The sequence below is a fragment of the Sarcophilus harrisii genome, chromosome 2 (assembly GCF_902635505.1).
Source record: "Sarcophilus harrisii chromosome 2, mSarHar1.11, whole genome shotgun sequence".
Lineage (NCBI taxonomy): Eukaryota > Metazoa > Chordata > Mammalia > Dasyuromorphia > Dasyuridae > Sarcophilus > Sarcophilus harrisii.
Window position 1 is genome coordinate 281,402,347 of NC_045427.1, and position 21,296 is coordinate 281,423,642.

A 21,296-nucleotide genomic window follows, 5' to 3' on the forward strand; every position below is an offset into this window, starting at 1 on the left:
AATAAACTGGGAAAACATTTTTACAGTCAAAGGTTCTGATAAAGGACTCATTTCCAAAATATATAGAGAATTGACTCTAATTTATAAGAAATCAAGCCATTCTCCAATTGATAAATGGTCACAGGATATGAACAGACAATTTTCAGATGATGAAATTAAAACTATTACTACTCATATGAAAGAGTGTTCCAAATCACTATTGATCAGAGAAATGCAAATTAAGACAGCTCTGAGATACCACTATACACCTGTCAGATTGGCCAGAATGACAGGGAAAGATAATGCAGAAAGTTGGAGGGGATGTGGGAAAACAGGGACACTGATACATTGTTGGTGGAATTGTGAATACATCCAGCCATTCTGGAGAGCAATTTGGAACTATGCCCAAAAAGTTATCAAACTATGCATACCCTTTGATCCAGCAGTGTCTCTACTGGGCTTATACCCCAAAGAGATACTAAAAAAGGGAAAGGGACCTGTATGTGCCAAAATGTTTGTGGCAGCCCTGTTTGTAGTGGCCAGAGAAGCTGGAAAATGAATGGATGCCCATCAATTGGAGAATGGTTGAGTAAATTGTGGCATATGAATGTTATGGAATATTATTGTTCATTAATAAATGACCAGCAGGATGAATACAGAGAGGACTGGCAAGACCTACATGAACTGATGCTGAGCAAAATGAGCAGAACCAGGAAATATTTCATTATATACCTCAACCACGATACTGTATGAGGATGTATTCTGATGGAAGTGGATTTCTTCAACAAAGACAAGATCTAACTTAGTTTCAATTGATCAAGGATGGACAGAAGCAGCTACACCCAAAGAAAGAACACTAGGAAATGAATGTAAACTGCTTGCATTTTTGTTATTCTTCCCAGGTTATTTATACCTTCTAAATCCAATTCTCCCTGAGCAACAAGAAAACTGTTCGGTTCTGCACACATATATTGTATCCAAGATCTACTGTAATCTATTTAACATGTATAGGACTGCTTGCCATCTTGGGGAGAGGGTGGAGGGAGGGAGGGGAAAAATCGGAACAGAAGTGAGTGCAAGTTGTAAAAAATTATCCTGGCATGGGTTCTGTCAATAAAAAGTTATTTAATAAAAAAAATTTAAAAATGATATTCATCTCCTGAAGACAAACTGAAACATATTTCTTTCTTTCTCTTCCTTCTTTCCTTCTTCCTTCTCTCTTCATTTCTTTCTTAACTTCCCCTTCCTTTTTTTCCCTTCTTTTCTTTTATATTGGTTCAACTTTTCTTTTACAGAAATGTGTTTTATATAATTGCCTATATATAATCTATATCAGATTGCTTACCATAGTCAAGTGGTAATTTGCAATAACTAGCAATTCCAAATTCATAACTAGTAATAGTAATTACTCATTACTAAAACCAGTAATATGTAACAAAAGTGGAGTTCTGATCCCAATCTTTTTGCTCTCTTAACTACAAGTCTATTGCATACACTTTGCTCTGATCTATACAGATCTGAACTGGGTTTTTCAATAGTGCAGGGGAAATGTCTCTGGGGATGGACCTCAGAAGTCACCTTGTCTAACAAATACCTGAATCATGAATTCCATAATACAACATCTTCAGAGTAGTCATCTTCTACTTCATTATCTGTAGGTTTGGAGGACTCACAATCAAGTTAACTGATTTGGGTTTTGGTTGGCTGTGATTTTTAGCACTTTTCCCCCTCTTATTAAAGCAGAATCTATTCCTGAAGCTTCTACCTTTTGCTTCTACTTCTACGATCAGGGGCTAAGTAAACCCTCTTCTATGTTACTGCTATATATTTTGAAGACCATATACAAGGAAGAGTCTATACATATTTTGAATGATGGCACCCTCATTGGAATAAGTCCATGACTCTTCAGATGATTACTTTGAAGTACACAAAATTCATTTTCAGGTAGATGATTCTGAATATTTATGGGGAAAGGGGAAAAGTGGTTATGTTGTTTTGTCAATCCCACCCAAAGGGAAATGAGTTTTTTGGTTGTTATTTTTTTTAAATGTACATTTAAAAAAACATTACCTTAATTTTTAAGTAAATCTCTCCTCTCTCTCTTAGCCAGTGAACCATTAAGTATAATTATAATAACAGTCAATATTTATATATAGTACTTTAAGATTTATAAAATTCAAATATTATCTCATTTTATCCTAATGACAATCGTGGGAAGAAAATGATATTATTAGCCTCAAATGAAATAAGATTGGTAGAATGCCTACCACAATGCCTGGCATGTAGTAGACATTAATAAATGCTTCTTCTCTTCCTCCCTTTACATATGAGGAAACAGAGGTAGAAAGAGATTAAGCAACTTTTCCAATGTCACATAGCAAATAAGTAGTTGAATATGGATTTGAACTCAGGTCTTCCTTTAGGTTTAACACTATCTACTCAGATACCTAGTTGCCTCAAAAATCCCTGATAACAAATAATTTTTTTAAAAATAGAGAGAAAAAGTTTAGTCAAATTGACCAATATATCATCTGAGTCTGATATACAATATCCTCATCTAAGGTCCTCCATTTCTGCAAAGAAGGGAAGGAGATGCATTTTTTTCATCTTTTTTCTGGAGCCAAACTTAGTCATAATTACATAGTATTCAGTTTTATGTTATTGTTCTTTTCTGTTTACTTTGTTGTTTTCATTGTATATATTGTTTTCCTGATTTTGCTTATTTCATCTGTCCATAGAAGCCTGGTGAACGAAAACTATAATTATAAACATTTGCTATGTTGCTGTGTATTTATAGGAGAAGGAACAATCTTTGCAAGAGAATCAGAAAGAAAATAAGGGGTTCTTCTCTTTCCCTGTTCCATATGTTCTAAACTTGGGATCTTTCATCTTACTGACCTCATCTCCCCACTCCCTGTCTTCCAATCCCAGGAGATTAGAATTTTATTTTATTTATTTTAGAATGTACATGTGAGCACAGTAGACTTCTACTGGCCTCAAGATAAGTGTCTCATTGTTCAGACCATTTCATGTGACTATTTAAGGTATACGTGTCCAACCTCCTGACTGGTACAAAAAAAGATGATCTCCGAATTCTCTCAGTGCTAAAATTCCATACTTCTGTGAACTCAGGAAGTTCAGGAAAGAAGACATAAAAAGCAGGATTTTACAGAGGGGAGAAGATTCTGGATGCTTGTTATTTGAAATTTCTTAACAGAAATTTCAATAAGTTCAAAAGCTATTTTAGAAGAAGGGATTTTAAAATATAGTATTCTAGAATTGGGATTTTTTTTTGACTGGGTGAAAGAGGGGATTCTTTGCCGCAATGGCTATCTAGCCTTAACCTGACTGTGGCCTAAGTCAGACTGAGACCTTTTGAAGACCTTAGCTTATTAAGGCCCAGATCTCCCACTGCCTCCAGAGCCATTTCCTTTTGTCCAGATCTGCTTCTGGCCACTGGACCCAGATGGCTCTGGAGGAAAGAATCAGGGACCTTGCATAGCATTCCCTCACCTAAATCCAATTCATTTGCATGTCATGGCTTTATCCCCCTTGTCTCTGATGAGATCTTCAATGTTAAATGTGGTTAGCAGAAAAATTGATAAAAATTAATTCCTTAGGCAAGCAGGAAGAAGGCTTTGATAATGGAGATCTGTTTAGTTCCTTGGTCCCACCTTCTAAAGTCAGAAATCCAAGTGATGTCAAGCCCCTGAACTAAAATTTCCCTATAAAACAACTTATGGCCCAAAGCTTTGCCGTGACCTTCCTTTGTGTCAGCCTAGTTCTGCCTCATGGTGCCCCCCATGCCACGTGGTATCTCCCCTGACTCCACTTCCCCTCCCAACCCCATTTCTCCTCCTCACAGCTAATTAACTCTTTTAGGGCACTAAGTCCTTCTCAGGATTTAGCCTGCCCGCTCAGGACATGGGGCACTCCCTTCCTACTGGGAAATTGTGAGTTCTGCTGAGGAACTCGTCTTTCGTATGTTCTCCCACTCTAATTCATATTTACCACTCCCAGTGTCTATGTGTCCCTTCATTTTATCTGTGACCTATTCCCCTAGATAAATCTACCTTTTTCCAAAGAGAATGGCCATTGTGAGTTCTTCACATGACTGAACCCCAACTTTTGGTGCCTGCCATTATTTGGTGACAAACCCCACACCATAAATCACATTATTGCAACAGCAGCATTGGGAAGAATATAAAGTTCATCTAGTTCAGAAACCTGTCATCCACGTAGGAATTGTAGATAGATTTCAGGGAATCCATGAACTTGGATGGGGGAAAATTACATTTTTATTTCAATATAATTGGTTTTCTTCAGAATTTTATTTATTTATTTATATTTATTTAAATAATAAAAATTAAATAAAATTTTAAAAATAAAAATATTTATTTATCTTTATTTGAATTTTTTATAATATGTGAATTTAAGGCAACTATTTGGAGAAGAGATGAGTTTGACCAGTCTGCCCTGGGGGGACTATGACAAACTGCCCCCTCTTCAAAAAAAAAAAAAAAAAGAATTAAAAATCCTTATTCAGGTCTTATTAAATAATTTTCCGGAATAGGAAAACTGAAGGCCCATAAAACTGAGATGATTGTTACCCAGCTCATGTCCTTGTTCCACCCCAGGGTTTTTGCCTCCTGGTTCCTAAGAGTCCATTAACAACAGAAACTCAGATTTCTATAGCATTGTGAGGTTTAGAAAGCACTTTGCTCTCAACAACCTTCCCAAGGCAAGTGGCGCCTGTGTTCATTTTCCCCACTTTATAGCTGTGGAAACTGAGTCTCAGAGAGGTGAATATATAATTGTCAGAGGTAGAATTTGAGACCCCCAGACTTTAAATCCAATGCTCTCCTCACAATTACCCTTCCTTAACTTAAAACTTCTCAAACATCAGCACTGTATGGATGCTCTGGGTCTGACTTCTACCCTATTACTATGAGAGAGTCCATTTTCTGGGAGAATTTTGCCTGCAGTCTTCATAAATATTTTAAATGATTAATGTCTTGACCCCTGCCCCTAAGGGAAATGAAGATGAGAACTGTGGTTTCCTGAAATAGCCATTAACCATTCCATCTCAGCCTTGTCTTCCTCCTTGCTCTAGCAGCAGCCAGGCCTAATAGCAGGATCAGGTGGGCTTTGTTCTCTTGCAGCAATATTTGTTTTTCAATCACAAAAGAATAATCTCTTGGAGCCAGCTTCCCCCTTCCTCTCTGCCTCCAGCTCCTGCCTCCCCACTCCCAACCAATTGATGCTGGCAGGAAGACTCGTCCCAGTTACTTTCAAAGCCAATGATTGATGGGTTAAAGGCAACCAAATGAGATTCATAGTTGAAATTACGTCTCCGCACAAGCTTCTTTGAGATTCCAACCCAATTATTAGCTTGGGGTGGGGGAACTTCTTTCCAACAGGCTTTGAGAAAAGAAAGGTTTTCTTAGAAATCTGAGATATTTTAATAATGCCCAGCCCAATCACTCCCTAGTTTGGGATTTTCTTTCTCTTTCCAACTCTGTCTCCCTTATTTTATAGTTTCTTTTTTTTAATGGTCCTAGTCTAATTTTCTTATTTTAAAGACAAAAAAAGGAAAGAGCAGTATAGTTGGATAAAAAAGAATATTTAGCATTATTTACCATTGTTTAGAATAAATAGTATTTATTAGATCACTAATTAGTTGTGTGACTTAAAGTGGGCAAGTTAGTAATATTTCTCAAGATTGTGGTTTAGAATGGGAGAAGATCTTTTAAAATGAGAATGGGTGGAGTGAATAAATGAATGAATGAAAAACATTAAGTGTTTATCAAACCTGTCCAAATGCTTGATCCTAGCAGTTTGCTTAATCTCTTAGAAAATCAATTCCCTCAAGAGTAAAATAGAAATAATTATTTCACCACCTACCTAGTGAGATTGTTATGAATAAAGTACTATTAAAAAATAAGAGTTAAAATTCCCATCCCAATGTTCTTTCTTTTCTTTTTTCCCTAAATATCAACTTTTATTTTCTGTTAAATGATAGATTGGTAGAGTGTCAACAGCAATAGCGACCTAAATCATTTTACACTGGCTATCTCCCATACCTGGAACATCCTTCCTCATCTCTGCTTCCTGGCTTCCCTAGTGTCTTCTAAGTCTCAGCTTAAGTCCCATATTTTGCAAGAAACCTGTCCTAGACTCGCCTTGAACTTAAGGTTTCTTCTCTCTGAGATTATCCCCAATTTAGTTGTTTGCATGTTGTGCCACCAGTAGACTGTAATAGAAAATAAGGACTATCCTTTGGATTCTTTATATCTCTTGTGCTTAGCAGAGTACTGGCATATAGTAATACATGCTTAATAAATATATATATTGACTAATGACTATAGTAAGCACTTAATAAACACTATGACTTATTCGTTGGATGTTACTTGACTAATATCTGTGTTTACATCTGATTATTTCTTCCTCATGAAATTTTTTGTCATTTCATGTTTTATTAATGTGCTTTCTTTATATTGCTAACAGTTCTCTTTAACACCTCCCATTCACATAGAATCCTCTCTTTGCTTAAGCAAAACAAACTAATACATATCTTAACAACATGTAATTTCTGACACACTTAAAGTTTATTATCTCTCTTCTGAGAAAAGAGAAATATAATCTTGATCCCTTCTTGAATCAAGACTGGTTAACACTGACCTGCATCCTACTGTCTCTAAATGTTATTTTTCTTTACATTTCTGTAGTTATTTTATTATTGTGGCTGTGTTGACTGTAAGACATGAAGTACTTCCCCAAAACTAAAAGTAGTATCATAGAGAGCAATGGAAAGATACATGCATGATGGGTATGAGCAGTCTGCAAAATATAATCAATGGGAAACAAATGTTTGAAGGAACATATTTTATATTAAAAATATATAGAGAAGAACACAAGTTTAAAACTTCATAACATAATGATGAGAAAATATGGACTACTACAAGAATGAAAGAGAACAGATGAATGACCAGAAGAACTGACACCCTGGCAAATAATAGGAGAAAATGAAGAAGCTTTGTGTACTTTGAGTAGATTCCTATTTAAAAAAAAAAAAAAAAAGTTTGGACATGCTTGGACAAAGTATGGATGAGAGTTTAACAGGATGGGCAGGCATGAATAGGTTGCAATCTGTATAAATGAAGGGAAGTCCAAATAAATAAGATTACACACCTGTTTGACTATTGTGATCACATGCATGGCAATATCTTGTTTCTACTCATTTTCATCTGTAGAAAAATCTACCCAAGTTTCTCTAGTTGTTATATTCATCATTCATTTTTATGTGTCTATAATATATCATTATATTCATGCACACAATTTGTCCAGCTATTCCCCAGACCCTCCAACATCCAAGTTTCTAGTGACTACATCCACACTGCCAGCATTTGATAAACCAGTTGTCAGTTTTCCCATTAAGTTGAAGGTTTTTAAAGTTTGACAAACACTGACTTTGATCAGTTTAAATTCACATATCCAACACTGCTAAATTATTTCATGCAAAAAAAATTGCAGTTGCAAGGAATGAAAAGCTTTTTAACATTGAAGAAAAAATACATTTGTGTACTTTGTTTCTCTCCCCCCTCGATCTCTCAGTCTCTGTGTATGTGTGCATGTCTCTCTCTTTCTCTTTTTGTATCCCTGTCTCTCTGTCTCTGTCTCTCTCTTTTTCCCCCACCCGTTACCTCTGAAGAGCAGAGCAATTTTTCAATAGAACATTGAGCTTGAGCTGGTAAAAGCAATTCTGTTAAAGTGATTTCATTATAACATTGGGGAAAAACATATATGCCATTAAAAGCCTCAGTCTTTTCATCTGTAAAACAGGGTGAAAGGGTATGAATATTTAGTGAGTTCTTTCACATAAGTTTATATTGATCCTCAGAAGTTTTGATGTATGACTCTGCTGAAAGAGCATTTGCCTGCCTTGGTTTCCACAGCCTTACATAAGAAAATGATCCTGTAATTTTAAAAGCCTTATTCTATATTTCATGCAAAAGAACAAGAACTACTTTGAGGAGCGTCCTCCAGGATCCATTCTCGCCAGAATGCTTAAAAAGGAGCAGGGTGGCAGATAGACCTAGTGTATGCAATCATAGGGCTAGATGTAATCCCCAGAGATTGTAATTGGTTCTGAAACAGCTTCATAAAAAATGGAATTTTGAAATTAGATCCCTTAAAAGGCCTAGCATTAGTAACTACTCAATAAATGTTTAAATGAACACATTTTAAAGAAATTTTATATTAAAAGAAATAGTAATAAATCTCTATGTTCAGCAAGTAGTAATCTCCAGATTGTCTTTTTGGAAATCTGAGATTTTAATGCTCATTCCTTCATTGTTTGAGCATTTATTAGGCAGCTATTATGTCCAAAGTCCTAGAAGAAAATACAAAGAAAAAGACATCGATCCTGCTCTATAACCTTAAACTGGGATATGAGGCACATCACAGTAGCCAAAATTCAAAATATATCATAAGAGCAGGTAGCAATTTTCTATTGAGTTTCCTTTAAAGAAGGAGTGCTTGTTATATGAAACATTATAATATGATCAAGTTACTGATCTTGAAAAAGTTAAAGCTTTCCTCAGGTATCTACCATATTCCAGACAAGGAGACAGTATAAGCTTATTCCGAGCTGTTTAGTTTAATCCAGTGTATAAAGCCCATTGCCATGATCAGACCACAAACTACAATTTTTTAAAGCATGGATTTAAAGCCTCATATTCACAGCAAGTTCTCTTTTCCTCTCTTTCAGCAATCCATGAGTTCCCCACAGATTTGTTTTCCAATAAGGAACGGCAGCATGGAGCAGTCTTGCTACACATTCTTGGAGTAAGTTAACCATTTTGCTTTTGGTCCCGCTAGTATGGGGAAGAGCAAGCAGAGGGGAGGGAGGAATTTCATTCCTTTTTTTGTTAGGACATGATGCAGGACACACACCCAGTGATGATAATTCAAAATAAGGTTCGGTGTTAAACAAATTACACTGATAAGCCAAAATTGGGGAAACAGGGACCTATAGAGTTTGATTGTCCATTTTGGATTGTACATAACAGATTGTTATTTGTCCATCATTCTTGAAGAGAGCCAGTGAAATCATGAGGGTGATGTCATGATTCGCAAATGAACTGGATTTAAATGAGTCATAGTAGCACAAAGTCATTGAAGTCCAGTGGTAAGACAAAAGACAACTAGCGATCACTCAAGATGCAATGGATAACCTAGGCTGATTTCTAAATGAAGCCCAAACTAACTTCTGATCATCCAGGGCCATTAGTATGGATGTGCCTAAGAAATGAAAAATCTTTTTAAAATTTTACCCTAAACAGAAGGAAACACAGATAAACAAGACAATTCTGAAAATTACACATTGAATTTATTATAAATTCCAAAGAAAAAAGCAAGATTTACACAAAAGAAATGGATAATTTAATGCACAATCTACCTTTTTTAATCTACTTTATTTTGAAATGCTAATTTTATTTCAGGTTTTTTAAATTCAGAATTTTTTGAATCCTAAGTTAGCCAAAAATCACAGCATGAAGGGAACTTGAGGACATAAAATGTTCTAAAATTGAACCAAAAGACTTGGGGATTAACTTTTCTTTTTGTTCTAACTGCATTCATGAAGATAACCAGGAGTAAATTATATTTGTATATGCTATTTGTTTATATATACAATGGGAAGGGTGTTGAGTGACAAGTTCAAGGCTGAACATGATTAAGCTCATTGCTGTGGGCCAGCCATTTGATTATTCTGACTATTTTGGTTTTTAGTATCAAAGACCAATCATACTGACCCTTGCTAAAGATTGAATGTTGCTCCTAGATGAAATGCAAGGTTTTTTTCTTATTAACCTAAGTTCAAATCCAATCTCAGACACTAACCATTTGACCATAGCAAGTCCTTTAACCCTGTTTGCCCCAATTTAGCCATCTGTCAAATGGGATGGAGAAAAAAATGACAACCCCCTAGGTATCTTTGCCAAGAAAACTCCAAATGGGGTCATAAAGACTCAGACATGACTAAACAACAAGAACAGATATTTATTTAATTGAGTTACAATTCTATTTTCAACTGATCTGAGACCTGCTAATTGCCCAACTTTTTGCATCTTAACACAATGCTCTGGGATATCTGTGGGTAATTTTTGTATTGCTCAGCAAGGTCCAATAGACAAGGAAAAAATTCACCATCTCCCTTTACAATTGCAGTTTTATGTTAGAGGAAGTGTTGATTTGTGACCAAAAGTATAGTTGAAAAGACCACGAATCAACTTTCTCCCTGGGACTAAAATCTCTGATGCTGTCTTCTGTGAGCAAGACTGTCACATCCTTTGTAGAAAGAAAAACTCTATATGGCCTGAGACTTTCAATGGAAAAGTTTGAAATGAGGATCCAGACTGGGATGACAGAACAACTTGAGTGGGCATTCATAGTTGCACAGACTCAGAGAAAGTTAGTTCGTTTGAGTGATCTAAGGCAATCCCAATAAACTTTGAATAGGAAGTACCATCTACATCCAGAAAAAGAACTATGGAGATTGAATGCAAATAAACACATGCTACGTTCACTTCTTTTTTTCTGGTGTTTTTTTTCCTCTCTCATGGTTTTTCTCTTTTGTTCTGTTTTTTCTCTCCCAACATGATTCATAAAGCAACGTGTACTAATAGATAGGTAAATAGATAGATAGATAGGTAAGTAGATGGATGAATGAATAAATAAATAAATGAGTAGATAGAAAAATAAATAGATAGATAGATGAGCAGGTAATTAAATGAATAGATAGATAGATAGATAGATAGATAGATAGATGGATAAATGAATGAATGAATGAGTAAATGGAAGGGGGAGAGAAAGTTTGTTCTAGAGAAGGCTTGATGAATCCTTTAATCCAGAGGTTCTTAATCTTGGATCCATAAAACTCTGTGGAGATTTCATGGAGTCATGAACTTGGATGGGGAAAATATATCTTTATTTTCATTAACTTTTGTAATACAATCTATTTGTGCATTTCAACATATATTCCTGAGAAGGGTCAATAGGTTTCACTAGCTTGCCAAAGGGATCCATGATACCAAAAAGGAGGAAGAGGAGGAGGAGGAGAAGAACAAGAACAAGAACAAGGAGAAGGAGGAGGAAGAACAAGAACAACTACCACCTTTGGATAAGATGAACCCCCCTTTTAAAGTTGGGGAAACTATAGCCCAGAGAGAAAGTCCATGTTCAAGATTACATAGATCTGGAATGAATCCCAGAGGCTCCTGGCTCCCAAGTTAATGCTCCTATCCATGATACCCCAATACATCTCATTTACATATTTTAAACAAGGGGTAAAATCAAATTTCACTTCAAAAGATTTTGCTCTAATTTGACTCTTGTAAACACTAGGACTGAGCTCCAAAAAGAGGAGCTTTTTGGTGACTTGGGAAAACAATTACCTGACTGAGCACATGGGAAAGGGGGCAAATCAAAACTATGGAGTCTATTTTTTAATTGATCAAAGCTTCCCCTCCCCCCTGAAACATTTCCTTCCAGGTCCCATAAAAGCCCGTTTCAGATCCTGCTTTTTGATGTCACAGCTGATTGCTGGCATAGATGTTTTCTCCTCAAAGGACAGGGAACTTATGATAAGAGGAAGCTATTCTATTCCAGCCTTCAAGGACTACTGCATCAAAAGGTTCTGTCCGAAGGGGTAGTGCTAGAACTAGAATTTCAGTGGTTTTAGAAATAGCTGTGGTTGATTAATGTGAACCAATTTAATAAATATTGATTAGGTTCCTACTATAAACAAGTTAAGTACTGGTAATGCAAAGATAGATTTCCCTCCTCCACCTTCCTGTCATGTTCAGTAAGATCAGTTTTCCCAGGGCAAGAAGGAGCTCCTGCACTTGGGAGAGGGAATATTATATCTCTACCACATAGATAATACATTTTTGTCATCAGTAAAATGGGATTGTCTATCAATCAACAAGCATTCTTCATGATTTTTTTCTTTTTGAGTGGTTTGCTATTTTGTTCTCCAGCTCATTTTTTTTTTTTTTTTTTTTTTTGCAGACGAGCAAACTGAGGTAAATAGAGTTAAGTCACTTGCCCAGGGTCACACAGCTAATAAGTAAGTGTTTGAGGCCAGATTTAAACACAGGAAGATGAATCACACACACACACACACACACACACACACACACACACACACACATACGGTTGGTTAAAGGGAATCTCATTGAGAAGAAACTGTTACTGGGAGTCTGGGAAATGTCTCTTGCAATAGACAGAATTTGAGCTGCTTCTTGAATATACTTGAATACTTCTTTTCTCATAGGATTTTTGGTAAGAAAGAACTTTTCAAACCTTCAAGTATGAATCTGAGATGATAATTTTGTCATTTAAGACCCTTTCAAGTGCCATTTAATTTTAACCCATGATTAAAATGAGTGGAATCCTTTTCAAAAGAGAGAGTACATTGAAGTGGAATACCCATTGAATTGAGGGTCAGGAGATCTGAGTTATAGGGCTATCTCTGCTACTTAGCAGTGTGTGCCGTAAGCATCACCTCCCCTTTTAGCCTCAGTTTTCTCCCTTGTTTAAAAAAAAAGGCCTTAATTGAGAGGGTCTCAAAGGCTTCTTCCCGTTTAGAAATATGCAACTCTTATCTATATTATAATCCAACTGCTTAGCTTCTGTCCCCTGTTACTTGAACATTAAATAACTAGCCACATGTTGGCAATACATGAGCGATCAAGTGATATGCCCTCCTTTTCTTTTTCAGGCACTTTATATGTTCTATGCCTTGGCTATAGTGTGTGATGACTTTTTCGTTCCTTCATTGGAAAAAATCTGTGAGGTAAGTGAAAGTAAATCTTAAGTGGTTTGGTGAAATAATTTGAGGGGGGAGTGAGTTGGGGAGATACAGAATTTTAGATGAAAAAGCAGAGAAGGACCATGACTCAAAATACTTCCCATTAATTTCATCCAGTGCTAATGAATGCATCCACATACTGCTCTCGTGCTATCTGCCCTGCATGAAATTTCTCGGTTTGGAACTCAGTGTGGTATCTTAGAATGTACTTTTATCAAATTTTGAAGAATGGATAGAAATTTAGTAGGTTAAATGAGGTTTGACGGAGGGAAAAAACGGAGGAGATTAGGAAATAACATAGGCATAGTAAAGAATTTCAAAGGTAAGGTATGTTAGAAAGAGAGGTGACAAAGAATTATGTTATTGAAGGCACGTTGGGCCAGGTATCAGGATGTGGGTTCTAATATTGATCATGTTGCTAACTTGATGTGTGAGCTCGCAAACAAATCATTTCCTTTTCTTTTGGTTCATGTTCCTTCTTGACATGATTTCTAAGATCCCTCTCAACTCCAGATTTTATGCTACAGGCCTAAACATTTACTTTAAGCTCTGGAGCCTGTGTTCCTGATATGTGCTGGGGCTTCAACTGATCTCAAAGCCTGAGGAAAATAGTTGAATTTCCTTTTTTCTTGATCAGTTAATGTCCTGGGCTTTCTCTTGCTCTTTCTGAATGTCTCACCACCGGCCTGATCAGTCCCTTGGAACTCCATGATACAGCTAACTGATCACTATATTGACACATTTGTTTCAGAAACTTCACCTGAGTGAAGATGTCGCTGGAGCCACATTTATGGCTGCGGGCAGCTCTACACCGGAGCTCTTTGCTTCTGTCATAGGTAAGAAATCCATCCTCTCCAGGTTACTGCAGACAGTGATACAGGTCCAAGGACCTGTCTCTAAGATCCTTTCAGCCTCAGTTTCATCATCAGAAAAATAGAACTGATACTGCTTACCCTCCCCACGTTATTCTGACAAAGCCCTGTGTAACCCTCACAGTGCTGTAGAAATGTGAATGTTACGGATAGTCTGTGTGGGGTTTATATGCAGGAGACTAAAGAAGGAACAGGAGGGGTGCTCAGGGAAGCGGTGGGAGGTAATAGAAAGAATTCTGGCCTTGTAGGGAGCAGATCTGGATTACGGTCCTGGCCCTGGTATTCCCTGCAAAGTCCCTTTCAGCAGTGACGATGATGAGGATTGCTCATGTTAACAGAACATTTACTATGTTTCAGGCCCTGTGCTAAATGCTTTATAATGATGATCTCATTTTATCTTCACCATAACCCTGGGATTATTATTATCCCCATTTTAATGATGGGAAACTGAGGCAAATTTGTTTAAGTGACTTGCCGTGGTTAGACATCTAAACATCTTTAAGGTCAAAATTGAACTCAGGTTTTCCTGACTCCAGACCTAGTGTTCTATCTACAATCGCCTTAGCCTGGAATCCCATGAACTTGTTTTTTTAAAAATTTCATTCACTATTTAAATAATAATAATAAGTAACATTAATATAGCATTTACTGTGTACCAGAAGCTGTGCTATGTATTTTATAATTATTGTCTCATTTAATCCTTATCATAATCCTGGGAATTAAATGCTATTATTTCCATTTTATAAATGGAGAAACCAAGACGGACAAATTAAATGACAAAACTAGTAAGAATCTGAGTCCAAATTTGAACTGAGGTCTTCCTGGACTCTAGGTTCAGTTCTCTAGCTATTAGGGAAAGGAATATGCATTCATATAATGACTATTATGTGCCAGGCACTTTATAAATATTATCTTATTTGATCTCTACCACAATCCTGGGAGATAGAAATTCTTATCTCCATTTAAATATGGAGAAACTGGAGCAAACATGGTTTTAAGTGATTTGTCCAGAGTCCCATAGTAAGTATCCAAAGCCATATTTGAATTCAGGTCTCCTTGACTCCAGCCAGGGTGCTCCAACCATTGTGAAACCTGGTTGTTCCATAAGTAAGTCACTTTAACTTCTCAAGGTTCATAGTTTCCTCTTCCACATGGTGGAACTAATAAGACCTGCTCTGCCTGCCTCACTGGCTTATTATAAAGCTGAATTAGATAATATATAAAAAGTGACATAACCATAAAGTACTTTATAAGCTTAAGATATTATCATAGCTCTTCCTTTGGAACAGAAGTTCTTAACTTGAAATCTATCAACTCAAGGGGTCCAAGGATAGATTTTAGAAGTTTCATAATCTTGGATGGAGAAAAAAAATTACATTTTTATTTTCACTAAGCTGTGGTTTTCTTTGTAATCCTTTGTACTCAGCGTTTAAGACATTATTCTCAGAAGGATCAGTAGGCTTTGTCAGACTGCTAAAGAGATCCAAGACACAAACTAGTTAAGAACTGCTCTAGAGCATCTTTTAAAATTAAACAGATTCTTGTCATTCTAGAGTAGTTGAAACATAGACTTCTCTGAAGACAGAGGGGTGACCTGTTAAATCCATACCTGATCATGCTTATTTTCCCAATTCTGCTTTTCATTCAAGGTGTCAAATATTTGCCACTCCGACTTAGTTTTCCCATCTATGAAAATGAGATGCGATGACAAACTTGATTAGAACCTCCTAAAAGTAGTGTGATGGCAGATAAGGATACTCCCAGTATTCATAGAGTTCATAGAGTAGTGGATAGAACATTGGGACTGGAATCCAGAAAGCCTGAATTCAAATCCCAGACACTCACTAGTTATGTGATCTTGGACAAGTGGATCAAATGAAGTCATATTTATAAACTTAGCACAGTAAAATACTTATCCTACTACATAGCAGGTGCTATCTAACTGCTAACTATTTATTGTCATCATTATTATTATTATTATTATTATTATTAATACTACTACTACTTTGTGTTTTCTCACAGTGATTTTGTATACTTTACCCTGAGATTGTTATACAGAAGAGTGTTTTATAAAGAGATTGATTTTTTTTAAATGGTAGAAGGTTCAGTGGGATAACAATTGGGCAACTATATTTTTCCTTGGCAACCACACAATGTTGAGGGAAGTGGTATAGTTATATAATATATTATAATATATATATAATTATATATATATATATTATAATATATTATATATATAACATTTATAATATATATAATACATATAGTTATATAATGCTACAGTTTTCCTATGTCATGATAAGGGGTGCAATTTACCATCACATGGATTTACTATTAATAATGGTAATTTGAATTATTACAATAGGTTAGAGACAACTGGATAGCACAGTAAATACTGTGCTGAGCCTGAAGTCAAGGAAGATGAATCTTCCTAAATGCAAATCTGGCCCTACACACTTATTAATTGTGTGACTCTGGCCGAGTCATTTAACCCTATTTGCCTCAGTTATCTCATCTGTAAAATGAGCTGAAGAAAGAAATGGCAAATTGCTCCAGTATCTTGTCAAGAGAACCCAGAATGGAGTCATGAAGAGTCAAACACAACTGAAAACAACTCAATATAAACTATAAAATACTAACTAATAGTTATATAGCACTTACTATGTGTCAGACACTGTGCTTAAGTGCTTTATAATTATAATCTCATGCAATTCTCACAACAAATCTACAAGGTAGATACTTATTAATATATCTCCATCCAGATTCCATATTTTTGCTCATACTGTTCTTCACACATGGAATGTCCTCCCTCCTCTCTTTTCCAGTTGAATTCTATTTCATTCTTTGTAAAGCAATTCAAGTATTTTTTCCATGAAACCTTCCTTAATCCTTACTGTTGATAATTATCTTCCTCCTCATCCAAATCTAATTTAGCACTTACTTTAATAGCATTGTAATGTACTTGTCATGTAATAATACTATAGTTGCCATTGTCTGAATCATGTTTGTCTCATCTCTCTACAAATTTGAATCTCCATGAGGGAAGGAACTACATCTTTACTCAATATTGTATTTTTCATAAATGACTAGCACATACCATAATTAGCTGTTTAGTAAATATTTTTTGAATGAATAAAGGAACATTGTGCTGTCAGGAAAAAAAAATGAAAGTGAATGAAAAAGTACAAGCCTTCAAGCTGCTTACAACTCTGGGTTTTGCATAATAATTGATGGGCCAGATGCCATTCTCACTGGTGTCTGTGAAAGGACTAACAAATTTGTTCTAGACGTTAAAATAATTTACCAACTAGCTAGGCCCTTAAGAAATAATTTTCTGAATGGTAATCTAGTCTAAATTTTGTCTTAAAGTTCACCCTATAAAATCACCAGATTTCTAATTACTAGAAAAATACTTTTGAATACAATTTGATTTTATACTTAGATCTCTAATATGTCTATTACTTGTTATCTATTATGCAATTTCCTTTTTAAAAAAATTTTTCAGTAGTTTTATTTTTCCAAATACATGTAAAGATAGTTTTCAATATTGATTTTTGTAAAACTTTGTGTTCCAAATTTTCTTCCTTCCCCCTTTACCTCCCCACTCCCCAAGACAGCAAGTAATCTCATATAGGTTTAAGATATGGAATTATTTTTTAAAAAATGTATTCCCATATTTCTCATGTTTGTATCCTCTTTTCATAAGAAATCAGATCTCCTAGAGTTGCTAGGTGGAACAGTGGGTAGAGAACCAGCTCTGGAGTCAGGAGGAATTCACTTAATATCTGGCTTCAGACACTTTCTAGTTGTATAACTCTGGGCAAGTGATTTAACCCCAATTGCCTTACAAAAAAGAAATAGGATCTCTCTTTATATGTTTCCTATCCTTCTCCCTTGTTTGTTGTGTTTCAGAAATATACATTAAATAATTCTGGGTTTGGTAAAACACAAGGCAGCCAGACACAAAATAAATTCAGAAAGAACAAAGGTAGCAGAAAGAGCATCTGACTTGTAGTCAGACAACTTGTGTTCAAATACTGACTCCATCATTCACTAGCTTGTGACGCTAAACAAATCCTTTTCTCTTTCTGGGATCTGGATTTTTTTTCTTTCAGAAATTAAGTAGTTTAATGTGATAATGAACTCTGACATTCTTTGGTTGAAAGTCCCTTTCTGATCCTCTGTTCTATAATCCCAAATGTTGATCATCACCAGCTCTTTTTCACTGTTTTGAATAAACATTGTTCATCCATTAGACACAGAAAACTCTTTGTCAGATAGACATTGATAATGCACAGTCTAGCTGCAAGGATGATGAAAAACACAAATACGTTCCAGGTACAGGTATCTCATTGCTCTCTTTCTCTTTTTTCAGGTGTATTCATCACACATGGCGATGTAGGGGTCGGCACTATTGTTGGCTCTGCCGTGTTCAATATTTTATGTATAATTGGAGTTTGTGGATTGTTTGCAGGACAGGTCAGTGATTGTCCACACATCCTATTGTTCACAATCTGCATTTCATTAGGATTCATTTATGGGACCTTTCACCTTAAAGGTACTATATTTGACTGAGAATTTATTGAGATTATGGAGACTTGGGTGGCTAGGTGACACAATGGACAGAGTTCTAGGCCTGGGATTAGGAGGACTCATTTTCCTGAATTCAAATCTAACCTCAGATACTTAATAGCTGTGTAACCTTGAGCAAATCTCAACCCGGTTGCCACAGTTTCCTCCTATGTAAAAGGTGTTGGAGAAGGAAATGGTGAATCATTCTAATATTTTTGCCAAGAAAAACCCAAATGGGGGCATGAAGAATTAGAAACAGCTGAACAACAACAGAAATCCATTTATGATCTAGCCAAGGTGGGACAAATGGGACTTTCACTCTGGATGCTATAGTTCTGTTAATATAAATCAACCTCACATTTGCTCTTTTGCCTTGCTGATTCATGTTGACTTTACAATCTACTAGAACAAGTCTTTTCTACATGAATTCCTTTCTAGCCATGACTTCTACATCCTGCTACTTATAGTCAATTTTTAAAATCTAAGCATAGAATTTTGCACTTGACCTTATTAAATCTCATTGTGTTAGCTTCCTCTACCACTGTACTGTATTATGTCATCCCATTCTTGTCCTCCTAATTAATATCCACGTAAGCTATGACCACTGTTTATGTCAGTCCAGGGATGAATAACCTGTTTTGAAATGCTTTGAGACATATTTCTCTCAATTTCTTCCTGCCCAGTGGGATCCCAGATTGTGCTCACTACTAATTACCTAATTTTTTGTAGCAGAGTACATTGAGTATACAGAAAAATCGACTTATAAAGCAGAGTTCTCCTCATTTATTCATATTTTGGGTCTGCTATCCCATTCCAATTCAGTTAAATTTAAGAAGCATTTACTAAAAGTGCCCTTGGGGAGATGAATAAAATAAGGTGCTTCCTACTCTGAATTTAAAGAGATTGAGATGATTTGGAGATATGTCCTGTTTCTGCCACTTGTTAGATGTATAACCCTTGTATAATTCTTTTTTGTAAGTCATTTAACCTCTCCCAGTCCCCTCCATTCTAAAATGAAGGTAATAATATACTATGAACCTCATAATGCTTCTGGGAAATGAAATGGTGCATATGAAGTGATTTGTAACTGCAAAACAATATAGAAATACAAGCTATTTTTATTGTTATTTCGAAACAATCTATTCAATGAATCTATGAGAGGGGAACACAGGTGCTACCCATGACAGATTGTCGAGAGGACAAACATTTGGGGTTGGGAACACGTCTGCCCCTGGAGCAATCAGCCTATTCTCCCGAGTTTGAGATTTGAATACTTAAAGAAATAGATGACTTTTGTGAAAAACCACTTATGAATATTACTCGGTTTCACTTCATTCCCCAAATAAAATTAAGAGAAAAGGCACGCTTTGAAAACTAGCAGCTAAGCTCATTTTGCTTCTTGTGAGAAGCAGGATTAAAATGGTATTCAAGAGATATGTGTTTTCTCCTGACTACTGGACCGGTTCTAATTATGCAAATAGGAACCTCTCAGTGCATGTTCTCTCCTCTCCCGCCTTCCTATTAAGGAAGGGATTGTAAAGTAGCTAAAGTCTTCTTGTTTTCCAGGTGGTCCATCTGACCTGGTGGGCAGTGTGCAGGGATTCTGTGTACTACACCCTTTCTGTCATCGTTCTCATTGCAGTGAGTATCTCCATCCATTCCAAGCTTCAGTTTCACCTTAGTCTTAATGTTTGACTGGGATTTATTTACTTTGATAATTGAAGAATATGTGGTTTCATTGTTATGAGTTCCCCCTTAACTAATGAGGATGATGATTCTTCTTCTAGCTCAGTAGATGATTTTTGAGATTGGCCATGATCCAGAAATCTGTTATCCTATATCTATACTTTACATATTTACCAATGATAGTTCTCAGATAATAGCCTATGGGGCCCTGCTCACAGATTTCCCATTTGCTTATAAAACCTTCCTTCAAAAAAAACAAAATCACTACTTCCCTAATGTGATGAGATATTGCAGAAGAACTTCAGGAGAGCCTAGGAAATATAAATTAAGAAAGAAAAATTAGACATTCCACCAATTACATTTATAGTTAATATTTGTCAGTGACCACTAGGAGAAAATATGTCCCAATTTAAGGGGTCATTGTCCAACCACATCAGCCATCCAATTCACAATGGAAAATCTGGAAGGAAGCAAACAACAAAAAATTAGTCATCTTCCAAGAAACCAAAAGAGATGTCAGAAAGATACTTTTCTCATAGAGTACCCCTTACTTGAGCTTATTGACTCTTAATTTACATATGAGTCTATCAAAATGTTAAGCATTTCCACAAGCAGATGAATCCCATCACAAGTCCCTCCACAGAGGGACTACCTGGTAGTAGGAATTATAAGAATATACTACTATACCCAGCATTAGAATCCTGTGTTCCTGAAAACTATTAGGAGACAGTTTGGTGAGGTAGAAAGAGTCACATATATGAGTCAGAAGTCCTGATTTTGAATCCTGGCACTGCTGTTTATTCCCTATAATCTACAAAATAAGTGACTCTATCCTTGGATCTTTTCAAGTTGGTAAGAAATGTCAAAACTTATGTTTACCATTCTTTGTCTTTAAGAAGTCCAAAACAATGGGGAGGGAAGTAATTAGGTGATAGTTTAAGATCCTTTTACCTCTAAATCAGTTGAGGGAATAGTACATTTTTTTCTCTGTGTTTTCCAAGGATTGTTTATTTTGTTTTGTTTTGTTTTTTAGGTAGCATGATATAGTGAAAGAAGCCTTAGATTTAGGATCAAAAAATTAAGGTTTTAGTTCTGATTTGTGATTTTTTTTGTAGGACTGTGGGCAAATCTTCAAATTTCTTTTTTTTTATTTGTTTTTTGGGGAGTTTTTCCTGAGACAATTGGGGTTATGTGACTTGCCCAGGATCACAAGCTAGCACATGTTAAAGTCTCTGAGGCTGCATTTAAACTCAGATTCTCTTGACTTCAGGGCCAGTGCTTTATCCACTGTGTCATCTAACTGCCCCTAAACC

General features: G+C 35.9%; 1 protein-coding gene across 2 annotated transcripts in view; it reads left to right on the forward strand.

The window, feature by feature from the left end:
- Positions 1 to 21,296, forward strand: part of SLC24A4 (solute carrier family 24 member 4) — a 247,777-nt gene that overhangs the window by 147,697 nt on the left and 78,784 nt on the right. For both annotated transcript variants that reach the window (XM_003756144.4, XM_031952298.1), the window contains exons 3-7: positions 8,750 to 8,826; positions 12,764 to 12,838; positions 13,605 to 13,689; positions 18,101 to 18,204; positions 19,864 to 19,938. In XM_003756144.4, the coding sequence (XP_003756192.4) occupies positions 8,750 to 8,826; positions 12,764 to 12,838; positions 13,605 to 13,689; positions 18,101 to 18,204; positions 19,864 to 19,938 (416 nt within the window). The remainder of the gene's footprint in view (positions 1 to 8,749; positions 8,827 to 12,763; positions 12,839 to 13,604; positions 13,690 to 18,100; positions 18,205 to 19,863; positions 19,939 to 21,296) is intronic.